This window comes from Stenella coeruleoalba (genome assembly GCF_951394435.1).
Source record: "Stenella coeruleoalba genome assembly, chromosome: 11".
Classification (NCBI taxonomy): domain Eukaryota; kingdom Metazoa; phylum Chordata; class Mammalia; order Artiodactyla; family Delphinidae; genus Stenella; species Stenella coeruleoalba.
In genome coordinates this window covers 69,704,398-69,717,819 of record NC_137157.1, presented here as the reverse complement: position 1 = coordinate 69,717,819, position 13,422 = coordinate 69,704,398, and the positions used below count along the sequence as shown (strand labels likewise).

Sequence of the window (13,422 nt, the reverse complement as noted above, 5' to 3'; positions counted from 1 at the left end):
CAACATCCAGGGGTCTACTAAGCACAAGGTATTAAACTAAGTTTTGGAGATATAATGGTGAACAAGCTACAATCTCTGACCATTATAGAATTTATTCTCTCATAGTTTTGTAAAAGAATAAGAAGTAGGATTGCCATCAATATTTCATTGCCCGTTTCTCTTGCCCCAACTCAAGACATTTCCCCCTTCTCCTATTTGTATATGGAGGGGAAAGGGTGGGGATGGAGAAACAGGGAAGAAGAGATAGAGACATAACATACTGAATTAAAAGTATTTTTCTCATCTCTTTCCCTGTTCCACTCTGAACTCCTTAAAGAGAGAGGGTGAAAGCACCCTATCCCCAGCACCTAACCCAGGGTCTGGCACTTACCTGCTGCTCACTATCGCAGAACTAGACTAAATTACAGCCATTTTGCTAGGGCCACTGCTTTTTTCTTTTTCTATATAACCAATACCAAGAATAAATAAAGATTAAAACAATAAAGGTCAATCTTTCCAGTGTTTCCTTTTACAAAAATAAGCATATACATACATTAAGTGCAGATGTTTAAAAGCTATAATGTACATATTACTTTACTTATATTACTTTCATATTAAGGAAAAACATGCAGTTCCATAAGCTAGTTTCTTTTTACCACCATCATTAAGATCTCCCTCACCTCCCAACCCCATCCAGAGGTAACAACTACCATGAGTTTGGTGTAAATGAGATCATATTGTATGCATCATTCTGCAATACCTTTCCCTTGCATTTATGAGGTCTCTCCATATTTATAAACATCAAAAGGTGGCATGGCACAGTGGGCTCTGGAGCCAGGCCACTGAGGTTCAATGCTAGCTTTGAATCCCAGCTCTGCTATCTACTACCTATGAGAGTAGGTAGGGTTATTTACCCCTCTATGCTTCAGTATTCCCATCTATAAAATGGAAATAATGACAGTACCTATTTCTAAGTTCTCATGAGGACTAAAATACTTAATGTTTATAAAATGCTTAGAAGAATTCCTGGGCATAGACAGTAGAATCTGTTTCTTAAATTTAAAAAAATCACTGACAATAACCTAATCATAGATCTAGGTAATCCTTCATTAAATAACTTTTATATCTTATTTTATTTATCCATGCCTCTTATTGTAGACATTTAGATATTTTTTCCAAACGAATATCCCTGCATAAATCTCCCTGGGCAAATGTGCAAGTTTCTCTAGACTAATACCTTGAATAGTAATTGCTGGATACTAGGTATGCACATTTTAAATTGTGTAACACTTATCTGATCCGGAGCTTTGCAATCTAATGGGTGAAAATCGATGGTTCATAAGCTTTTAACTACATTTCCCTACAAATGAGGCTAAGCATCTTCTCAGTCCAATTTCCAGTTTCCTCTGCTGTGAATTACCTTACTATCCATTGTTCATTTTATTTGTATCACCTATAGTACCTCTTTTGATCTTTTCGTATTCTGGACACAAATGCACTGGACATTACAGACATTACACATATCTGCCAGATGAGACATTATGTTTTAGTCTGGTTTATGATGCCTTACATTAAACCTAAGTTTTTCTTTTTAAGGTAGTCAAATCCTTGATTTTTTTTATCCTTGAAGGTTCATTCTTTTTTTCTTGACTTGTTAAAGAAGGCCTTACATATCCTAAAGATACATAGTCTTCTATACTTTCCTATTTTTTAAAAACAGTTTCTCATGTTTAGTGTTCAATTCAACCGGAATTTATTTCTGCATATGGTCTGAAGTAGAAATCTAGTTTTCCCCCATATAGAAAAACCAATTCAACAGTCCACATTTTCTTTCCCTGGGGATAGAAAATGCCATCTCTAGCACCTAACAACTTCTCAAATATATATGGATCCATTTCTGAACTCTCTATTCTGTTATATTAATCTGTCTTTTCCTGTATTAAGCCTATACTGTTTTAAATACGATAAGGCTTTACTTTTCTTTGAGGTATAATTTATATAAAGTATACAAGTACTCAAGTACTATGTACAGCCTGATTTTTAAATATGTACACCCCTGGGTGATCCAACTCAGATCAAGATATTAACATTTCTCATGCTCCAGAACGCTCCTCATATCCCATCTCAGTCAGTACCATGCTTCCAAGATAACCACTATTCTGATCTCGATCACCACAGATTAGTTCTGTTTTTGAGCTTCCTAGGAATGAAATCATACAATATGAACTCTTTCGTGTCTCACTTCTTTTGCTCAACATTTAGTCTAGAAGTTTCATCTCATGTTGTGTGTAGCAGTTTATTTTTTTTCATGCTATGTAGGATTCTACTCTATATATCATAATTTTAAGATTAGTCTAGATATCCAACAGCGCAACTCCCTCTTCCTTGTTCTTTTTCTTCTTTCAGAGCTGTCTTGGTTATTCATGTGCCTTTACTTTTGTATATGAAGGTCATTTTCCACCAAAAAAGAAAAAAAAATCCTACTGAGATTTTTGTCTGAAATTACATATAAATCACAGAGAAGTTAATTTTTTAGCAATATGTATACTTCCCACTAATAATTATAGTATATCCTTTTATTCATGTCTACTTTTATGTCCTTCAATAAAACCTTGGGTACTTTATAGAATTTGCTGTATAAGAGGTATTTTTCATTTTCTAACTGGTTGTCAATTTGAACGTTGAGCTTGTATCCAGTAACACTGAATTCTCTTATTAGTACAGTCTGTTGATGTTTTAAAAAATTTTTTCTAGGGATATGTTCATCTCATTTTTCTTCCTTTCCAATCCTTTTGTATTTTATTTCTATTTTTTTCTTATCTTATTAGTAGAGATATATTTGTCTTATTCCTGACGTTAAAGGGAATGTTTCTAAGGTTTCGCCATTCAGCATGACACTTGCTGTTTGAAAGACAGCCTTTACTGGAAGAAAAAAGTTCATTTCTCTTCATGGTTTGAGGGTTACCTTTTTAAGAAACATTAATGAGTGCTGAGTTTTATCATATACTTTTACCAAATCTTTCAAGATTTTTTTCCCTAAATCTTACCATATAAATTACATTGATATAATTTTCAAATATTGAACTATCCTTACATTCTTATCCTAATTAAAATTTTTCAAGAAAAAATAAAATAATAAAATTTTTATCTCTGTTCATAAATGAGATTGAATGTAATATATTTTCCCTTGTATATTCTTTTCAGTTTAGGTTTCAAGGCTAAATTTGTCTGATAAACAACAGGGCAGCTCTCCCTCTTTTTCTATTATCTGGGTCAGTTTGTATAAAATTGGGATTACCTGTTCCCCAAAAGTATATGTGAAATTATGATTACAAAATCACAATTAAAACTAATCCTTCTGATACTACTTCACACCAATTTTAGGATGGCTTTAATCAAAAAGAGAAATAATGAAAATGTTGGTGAGGGTGTAGAAAAACTAGAACCTTCATACATTGCTGGTGGAAAAGTAAAATGGTACAGCTGCTCTGGAAAACAGTCTGGTAGCCCCCCAAAAGGTTAAACAGAGTTACCATATAACCCAGCAATTCTACTCCTAGGTATACACCCAAGAGAAATGAAAACACATGTTCACACAAACTCTTTCACACAAATGTTGGTACCAGGACTGTTCATAATAGGCAAAAAATAGGAAAAAAAATCCAAATACCCATCAACTGATGTGGTATATCCACACAATGCAATACTATTTGGCCATAAAAAGGAATGAAGTATATTGATACATGCTACAACATGGCTGGACCTTAAAAATATTATGCTAAATGAAAGTAGTAAACCACAAAAGGCCATAAACTGAATGATTCCATTGTGTGAAATGTGTAGAACTGGCAAATCTATAGAAACAAAGAGTAGATTAGTGGTTGTCTAAGGCTTGAGGGTTTGTGGAGAACTGGGACTGACTGCTAATATGTACATGGTTTCTTTCTGAGGTGATGAAAATATTCTAAAATTGACTGTGGTAATGATTGAACAATTCTGTAAAAATATTAAAAACCATTAAATTGTACATTTTAAATGGGTAGGTGGTATGGTTTATGAACTATAGCTCAATTAAGTTGATATTTTAAAAAACTTCTTGGGGAAATTTACTATAGCTTCAATGTCTTAGTGGTTTTTAGTTCCTATGGGTTTTCTTTTTCTTGTACAATTTTTGAATGATTTTTTCCCTAGAAAACAGACCATTTCACCAGGTTTTTAAAATTTATATACACATAAATTAATAGTGATTTCTTATGGTTTTAAAAATTACAATTACTATTTGTAATTATATCCCATTTTATAACTTTATTATTTGTGTCATCTGCTTCTTGGTGAGTACTTCCAGAACTTAATCAACTGAAAAGAACCAGCTTCAATTTGAATGAACATTGCTACTATTTCTATTGTTGATTACTTTCTATTTCATCAAATTCTACTTTTATTTTCCTTTCCTCTTTCCTTCTTTCTTTGGTTTTACTTTTTACTTCTTTTAGTTTTTTGAGCTGTATATCCCGGTCACTTATTTTCTTTCAACCTAATACATGCATTTAAGGTTATACGTTTACCCCTAAGCACCACTTTTCTTATATCCCTCAAGTTCTGATACAATGCTTTTGTTGTGATTCAGTTCTAATTATTTCATAATTTCCACTTTTTTTTTTAATCCTTGAAAATTCTTAGTCATTTTTTCTTCAATATTGCTTCTCTACCATTCTCTGTATTCTCTCTTCTGAAACTCTAATTAGAGACACCCTGGAGCTTTTCAATCTATTTCTAAGGTGTCTTAGTTTTTATTTTCTATTTTTCATCTCTTTATCTCCCTGTGCTCTAGTCCTGGAAGAGTTAACCAGTTTTATCTTGAAATTAACAACTTCTATCTTTAGCTACAACTAATCTTCTATTTTGCCCAATGATTTTTTAAAAATTTATTTATTTTATTTATTTATGTTTGGCTGCACTGGGTCTTTGTTGCTGCACGTGGGCTTTCTTTCATTGCAGCGAGCGTGGACTACTCTTAGTTGTGGTGCACGGGCTTCTCACTGCGGTGGCTTCTCTTGCTGTGGAGCACGGGCTCTAGGCGCGTGGGCTTCAGTAGTTGCAGCGCACAGGTTTAGTTGCTCTGTGGCATGTGGGATCTTCCAAGACCAGGGATCGAACCCATGTGCCCTGCATTGGCAGGCAGATTCTTAACCACTACACCACCAGGGAAGTCGCCCAATGATTATTTTATAACTAGATATATTTTTCATTTTCAAGATTTCAATTGGTTAATTTATATATCTACATATATTTTTTTCTTGACTGTTCTTATTCAATTATAATGGAATATGCTCTGAATAATAAAAAAGGAATAGATATACTTTAATCTAATATACTTTTAGGTGAAATGTTCTTTGAAAAGTTCTCCATTATAAAATTCTTCTTTAATGTCAAAAAAAAAATACTTCTTAAGAGCTCTCTTGAATGCTATTCACTGAATGTTATCCCACTGTGCCTACCTGCATCAAGGCATGGAAAGAATAAGTCCTATTATTGCCATTTTAGAATTAGAGAAACTGAAGCACAATAAAGTTCTTTATAAAATACTTTCTCCCCAACTTTTGTTTGAAAAATATCAGAGCCACAGAAAAGTTGAAAGTACAATGTATACCACCATACCCTTCACCTAGATTTTAAACTGTTAAAATTTTCCAGATCTGCTCGCTCTCTCCTTTTCTCTCTCTTTACATACACATATCACTACATCCAGATAGCCACACATTATTCTTCTGAACTCATCATGATATTTCACTTCTAAATATTTCAGCATGCATCTCTACAGAACAAGGGCATTCTCATACCATATCACACTAAAAAAACCAGGAGACTGAAGAGTCGGCAGATTCAAATCAAACACTTAAATCATCTGACTGACTGTTCTTCATTTTGGCTTGTCTAATTAGACCTGAAGTGGTTCTCTGGTGATTATTTAGAAGTGACAATCAATCTGTCAAAAAGCATTTCCTTCCTTCAGTGACCTTGAAATCAGATTTCATTTACTGCTTCATCAGACAGGTATCTTAAATCCAAGCATTTCTGAAAAAATCAAGCAATAATCTTCTAAGATATTCCAATCTCAAAAATCAAGTATACTACTACACAGAGTCTTAAAGTGAATACAATTGAATTAACACTCTCAAAGCTATACATTCTTTTCTAACGTGCAATGGAAGTTTATAGTGTATTAAACAATTATAATTTCACTATACCAGCTTTGAAGGAAAAAAGTTGTTGTTCTTAAGAAAAAATACACAGTACAGGGGCTTCCCTGGTGGCGCAGTGGTTGAGAGTCCGCCTGCCAATGCAGGGGACACAGGTTCGTGCCCCGGTCTGGGAGGATCCCACATGCCGCGGAGCGGCTGGGCCCGTGGGCCATGGCCGCTGGGCCTGCGCGTCCGGAGCCTGTGCTCCGCAACGGGAGAGGCCACAACAGTGAGAGGCCCGCATACGGCAAAAAAAAAAAAAAAATATATACAGTACAAACAGGATTGATTACCCAAATGAACCCGTTTTATAAATGAAAAAACTGGCAAGTATATTTGTGATTCTACATAAAAACTAATTTTTCAATGGGCACGATTTAATCTCAGTCACTAATGTTAGGAAGTAAGATAGCACAATAAAATCCTATCCTTGCTCTCAAAGACCATACAAGTCAGCTTAAGAGTTTTATATCAGAAGAAATAACAATCAATACAACCTGAAGCTAATAAAGCTAAACTGTGTCATACAGATAAGAATTATACCTACAATCACAGAAATATTTAAGATCAAACTACAATCAAATAATAGCTAATAAGAGAAGTTACTATGTGCCACTAGGCACTGTTCTAAGTACACTCCAAGAATTAGTTAATTCAATCCTCATAACAATCTCATTTTTCCACTGAAGAAGCAGAAATAACAGAGATGCCAGCATAAAAGGATTTATGTAAGGGGTAGGACCTGACCTCAACCTTAAAGTATAGAGAAGAAGAATGAAAAGAGGGTCATTTCAAGAAAATGGAAAAGCACAAGCCAAAGCATGAATATGAGAAGTATCCTGGTAAGACCAAAACAAAAGTTTCAAATTGAAGAAATTAAGGCTGGATAAATAGGATGGGATTAGATTACGGGAGGCCCTAAGTACCCAGCAAATGGATGAAATTTTATAAACAGCAAGAGCACAGCACCACTACAGGTCTTTATGTGCTATAAGTGGCCTTTTAACAATGGTAACCTGGTAACAATGCAGAATGAGTGAGAGAGAAATGGGAAGCAAGGAACTCAGTCCAATTCTAACATTTACATAAATAAATGGGGTTGGTACATGAGGAATCACAGAGCTCATAGTGAAACAACTATGTCACCCCTTCACATCAATAAGCCAATCCATTATGAATAATGAAGTGGTAAGTATAATTGCAACACACCCTGAATTATTTCCAAATATACCTTCAACGAAATTAAAAGGTACACTGAAAACTAGGTCAGTAAGAAGTAAAACTATTCTTGCTGTTTAGTACTGTGCCAAAAGAATTTGGCCGAATTTGACATAAGCAGAAATTTTACAGTACAAGTATCTACTTCAATAAAACAAACATCACAAATAAAGGAATTAAAATAATTCAACATATAGCTTCCTCACACTGCTTTAGAACTATTGCACTATTTATCAAAAGGCAATAAATATATAATTTTAATAAACAGCTATTATGTAAATGTATACTTTAAAATTAATGTCACATTTATTCATGTACCCATTAAGCACTAGGTATTTATCATCCATACAGTAAATTCTATAATCCATATCAAACTTACAAAAAGAGGCTATCCCAAACAACTTCCTCTCTTTGTAATTAAATGAACTCCTAAAGAGAAGAAATGTGGGGAAAAAATCTTAAGTCTGTGAAAACTAGATTACTTACCAGCAACTTGAGTTATCCTATTGGGTCTTTTCCCTCACAGATCCACCTCTCTTGCCCTTCTGTCCAGCATGAGAATCTTCCTGATGGGCATCCACTGGAACTGAGGGGGCATGCAGTACAGACGCATATGTAAGAAAGTTGGGGGGAGGGGATTTGGGAGATGCTAGAGACATGCTTCAGTGTGCTTGCTTACCTTCCTGAAATTGGAAATTTCAACGGTCCCTTGGTCCTCGAGGCATTCACAATAACTTCAAAGAATGTGGATCTGTGGAGATTACCCAATAGGAGAACTCCAGTTACTGGTAAGTGATCCAGCTTTTTCTTCTCTATCAGAATAAGAAAATTATTTAAATTCATTTGAGATTATTAATACGTGTAGAACTACAGGGGACAGAGTTGTAAATTCATCAGATTATTATATATGAATGCACCAAAGTAAATACAGAAACAATGTGCTAACTATGAGGTCAACAGAAACTTCTGGCATTATCAGAAACACAAGGAAAAGAAAATGATTTGAATGGTTTCATTTTAAAATCTCCAGCTGTAACAAGAGCTATATTTTAATATATAAAAAATCAGCTATCAGACTATTCTATCTCACTAAAACACCACCATCATTTTTTAATATTAGTAAAGGATAATTAGTTGATCAAAATCTACCATTTCTTAACTAGCCATTGTCATTAACATTGCTTGAATTTTGGTGTAGAGGCCACCACAGTGGATTAACAATCTGTAAGACTTCAGATAAAGAGCATCAATGCAATTCCCATTCATCAGTCAATAAGTCTTTAAAATAACCATTTGTTACCTACAACAAACCAACCACATACACATATACAAGTATGTCCACAAAAAAAAAAAAAGTATGCCAGGCCACTGATAAACAATGATGCTGATTTTAACGTAAATAATTGTACAAAGTAGTACAGTAATATTTTTGATTAACTGTTATATTTTTTACTTTTATAGCAATAAATTATTTTACTTAATTTTTTTCCATTTCATTTATTTTTTTTACATCTTTACTGGAGTATAGTTGCTTTACAATGTTGCATTAATTTCTGCTGTATAACAAAGTGAATCAGCTATACGTATACATATATCCCCATATCCCCTCCCTCTTGCATCTCCCTCCCACCCTCCCTATCCCACCCCTCTAGGTGGTCACAAACCACCGAGCTGATCTCCCTGTGCCTATGCAACTGCTTCCCACTAGCTATCTATGTTACATTTGGTAGTGTATATATGTCAATGCTACTCTCTCACCTCCTCCCAGCTTCCCCTTCCCACCCGCCCCCCATGTTACACTTTTTAAATTGGACCTGTCATTGAGAAACAAAAAACTATTCCTAACAGAAGAAAAGTCTCCTCAACAGAACTTTATTTCAGGTTCACATGAAGACTGCCTTTACCTTTAACTCAATACATATTAATCAGGTACATGTTCATTTCAATGTGCTAGAGCAGTGATGACTTCAAACACTAGCTCTTACTGAAGATACAGATACGTTTCAGTTATAGTCTTCCCTGCTACCATTATGCTCCTATTTAATAATTATCCCCTACCTTCAAGAAACATATGGTTTCATGGTTCTTCGTTCTATGGAAAAAATTAAAGATAATGTATAGCTTTTCCTTTAAGAGTAAACAGGATAAAATTGGGTATAAAATCATTACTCAACAAAAACAAACTGAAAATGTAATTCTAATGAAAATCTTAAGTGTCAATCTTGTTATAAGGTAGTATTTGTATTTAGTAAAGGTTGACAGCACCATGTCGACTGATTTTTCCTAGATTCCCACTTAAAAATACAAATTGTCTCAGATAAATTATATCCATTTTTATATAAATCTGAATTTAAAAAAATAATAATAATTAATGCATTAGCTTTTTTTTTGGATGAATTAGGATCCTTTGTTTTTAATTTTCTTTTCACTTTTTTTTTTTAACATCTTTTTGGGAGTATAATTGTTTACATTGTTGTGTTAGTTGCTGCTGTATAACAAAGTGAATCAGCTATACATATACATATATCCACATATCCCCTCTGTCTTGTGTCTCCTTCTCACCCTCCCTATCCCATACCTCTAGGTGGTCACAAAGCACCCAGCTGAATCTCCCTGTGCTATGCAGCTGCTTCCCATTAGCTATCTATTTTACATTTAGCAGTGTATATATGTCAATGCCACTCTCTCACTTCATCCCAGCTTACCCTTCCCCCTCCCCGTGTCCTCAAGTCCATTCTCTATGTCTGCATCTTTGTTCCTGTCCTGCCCCTAGGTTCTTCAGAACCTTTTTTATTTTAGATTCCATATGTGTTAGCATACAGTATTTGTTTTTTTCTTTCTGACTTACTTCACTCTGTATGACAGACTCTAGGTCCATCCACCTCACTACAAATAACTCAATTTTGTTTCTTCTTATGGCTGAGTAATATTCCATTGTATATATGTGCCACATCTTCTTTATCCATTAATCTGTCAGTGGACACTTAGGTTGCTTCCATGTCCTGGCTATTGTAAATGGTGCTGCAATGAACATTGTGGTACATGTCTCTTTTTGAATTACGGTTTTCTCAGGGTATATGCCCAGTAGTGAGATTGCTGGGTCATATAGTAGTTCTATTTTTAGTTTTTTAAGGAACCTCCATACCGTTCCCCATAGTGGCTGTATCAGTTTACATTCCCACCAACAGTGCAAGAGGTTTCCATTTTCTCCACACCCTCTCCAGCATTTGTTGTTTGTGGATTTTTTGTTGATGGCCATTCTGACTGGTGTGAGGTGATACCTCATTGCAGTTTTGATTTGTATTTCTCTAATGATTAGTGATGTTGAACATCCTTTCATGTGTTTGTTGGCAATCTGTGTATCTTCTTTGGAGAAATGTCTATTTAGGTCTCCTTCCCATTTCTGGATTGGGTTGTTTGTTTTTTTGATATTGAGCTGCATGAGCTGCTTAATGCATTAGCTTTCAAATGACCCACTCAGGCAAACAGGGGCACTACACAGAACTCAATTTCTAACTGTAATACAGAGATAAACGCCAAAAGGGCCATCTAGTTAACTAGATTCCTAGTTAACATCTGTTCCCTGAAAAGTAAGTAGGTACATGGCATGAAGGTTCTACGTGTTTGGATTGATGCAACAGATACAGGAGCAATAATCCAAATATTCTGTCCTTATGGTATAAGCTAGTATAAAAGTTGTCATTAAAAACTAAATGATAACTTCCAATTTTAATTTATAGTAACACATGCAGTCTCCATTTAGACTCAGATCTTATGAATTGAAAATAAAATCAAGTGCATTTTAAAAAATAATTTGAGAATCAAAATATCTTGAAAATATTTTAAGGTAACCAAAAGGTTCACTTAAGAGACCAGCATTCAAAGTTGTTTGTTGTTGTTATCATAGCATAAGCTCAACTAAGATGGATTTTATCAGAACAGCTGAGAAAAGAAATTCCAGAAATTAGGATACTCTATTCAAAAGTATCCTCTGTAAGCTCTAATAATTGTAACGCCCATCCACAAAAAGGTACTCCTTAGGAATCAAGAACCTAATCAAGTGTTTCACTAATGAGAATCTATTGCATAAAATCAATTTGAACTTTTGAAAGAACTGTTCAGAAAAAAAGAGTTTATTTAGCTAACTTTCACTTCCACTACTACCCATTAGTTTAGACATTATATTTTGGCCAGAAGCAACTTAAATTACAACTGGTTTTGTGATTCCAAGTACATTATTTTCTAACTTTCAATTAAGATTTAAAATTCTAATGTAAGGTATTATAGCTGTGGAAAGTTGTTCGTGGTAAATCCTGGACTTGAAATCCTTTAGCAGTGTAATAAAATTCAACATTATACATATATTCACACATATTTCAGTGACATTATTGATGGTTCATAAATATGGGGGGATGTATGTACCTCAGTTAACCAAAATAAGGTCAAAAGTGAATTATACACTTACTAAATAATGTTATTTACAGAAACTGTCATCCTTTTTTGCTCCTTAAACAGCTCATCAGATAATCCGTTTCTTAATTAAATTTTCCTTTCCTTCAGCCTTATCCACTACTTAGCTCTACATGAACCCATAAAGAAACAAACAAAAAGAGTACTATTTTCTTAACATAAATTAACCTAAAATCAAGATGGAAAAAACTGTATTTATCTGTAAAATAGGGGTAACAGCAGAACCTACTTCACAGAGCAATTGTGAGGATTAAGTTAATAAAAATATAAGTAATGCATTTAAAAACCATGCCTGGAATCTAACCATATATCAAATTGTAACATAACCACCCAGAAACGGAATTATTTTCAAATGATTTTATATATCTTTAAAGAACTATTAAAAAAATTCTAAGTTTAGAGATTTAGTGTTTGTATTAATTTTGGTACAGCTGGCTCTCTTTATCCAGGGGTTCTGCATCCACAGATTCAACCAACCATACATCAAAAATATTCGGGAAAAAAATTCTACAAAGTTCCAAAAAGCAAAACATGCTAACAACTATTTACATAGCACTTATATTGTATTAGGAATTATAAGTAACCCAGAGATGATTTAAAGTATATGGGAGGATGTATGCAGGTTTATGTTTAACTCCTACACCATTTTAGTAAGGGACTTGAGCATCTTCAGATTTTGGTAACCAAGAGGGTCCCAGAACCAATCACCCATAGATTCCAAGGGATGACTGTACTATTATTTTGAGACTATATTCTTTATATTGCAAGATAAAGAAAATAAGTAATTTATGGTATTGATTAGGAATCACGATGTGCAGCATGAAAGAGATACAAGAACACATGAATATTAAAAGTGCAAATACCACTTATACAAAAATACATATAATTTGGAAATAGTTAAGAAACATTCTAGACAGTAGTTACTAAGTAAGTCACTATCATTATCCTACCAATATAGAAATTATATCTGCTAATATTACAAAATCAGTCACTCCATTAGATTTACTAGTAAAGAAAGCTCCTCAGACCGTTAAAGTTGCCAGAAACATTTACACAAATAATTTTCAATGTTCCAATACCCGATTTTTATTTATAAGCTAGAATTTTAGAACTGCAACTGCTGACAAATTCTAAAAGTATGAGAAAAATAGTACATATTCATGTTCTTGACTGACATTAGACAGTAAAGATACTAATATTCAATCTGTTCAGAAAAGCTGAAGTGGAGCGATGCTAGCAGGTAAGCTCTAGGTCCTTAGAACCACTGCTCTGGACAGAACAGCTCTCCATTTATCTAGTTTATATTTTGGGTTTCCTCCATAAGCTTCCCTTTCAGGAAAGAATTCTGCAACAACCACAAAAAGTTTTAAACTTTAAAGGACTGTGTGATGAGCAGCCTTTTAAGATGGTCCACAATGATTCCACCTCCTGGTATGCACGCCCTTCTGTATAATCTCCTCCCTCTGAGTATGGGCTGGATTTAGTGACTCACTTCTAAGGAACAGAATTTGGC

At 34.1% G+C, this 13,422-nt stretch overlaps 1 protein-coding gene across 7 annotated transcripts in view; it reads right to left on the bottom strand.

The window, feature by feature from the left end:
* The window catches only part of YAF2 (YY1 associated factor 2), a 65,793-nt gene that overhangs the window by 34,015 nt on the left and 18,356 nt on the right, over positions 1-13,422 (bottom strand). For 2 of the 7 annotated variants that reach the window (XR_013830594.1, XR_013830597.1), the window contains exons 4-5: positions 8,119-8,251; positions 7,926-8,025 (exon numbers count right to left, since the gene is read on the bottom strand). The exons of 2 other annotated variants lie outside the window; for them this stretch is intronic. Coding sequence is in view for 2 of the 5 variants with exons in the window: in XM_079937851.1 (XP_079793977.1) it covers positions 8,119-8,251 (133 nt within the window). In the remaining 3 variants the exon portion in view is untranslated. The remainder of the gene's footprint in view (positions 1-7,925; positions 8,026-8,118; positions 8,252-13,422) is intronic. 3 more of the 7 variants (XR_013830595.1, XM_079937851.1, XM_079937850.1) reach the window with 3 other exon arrangements.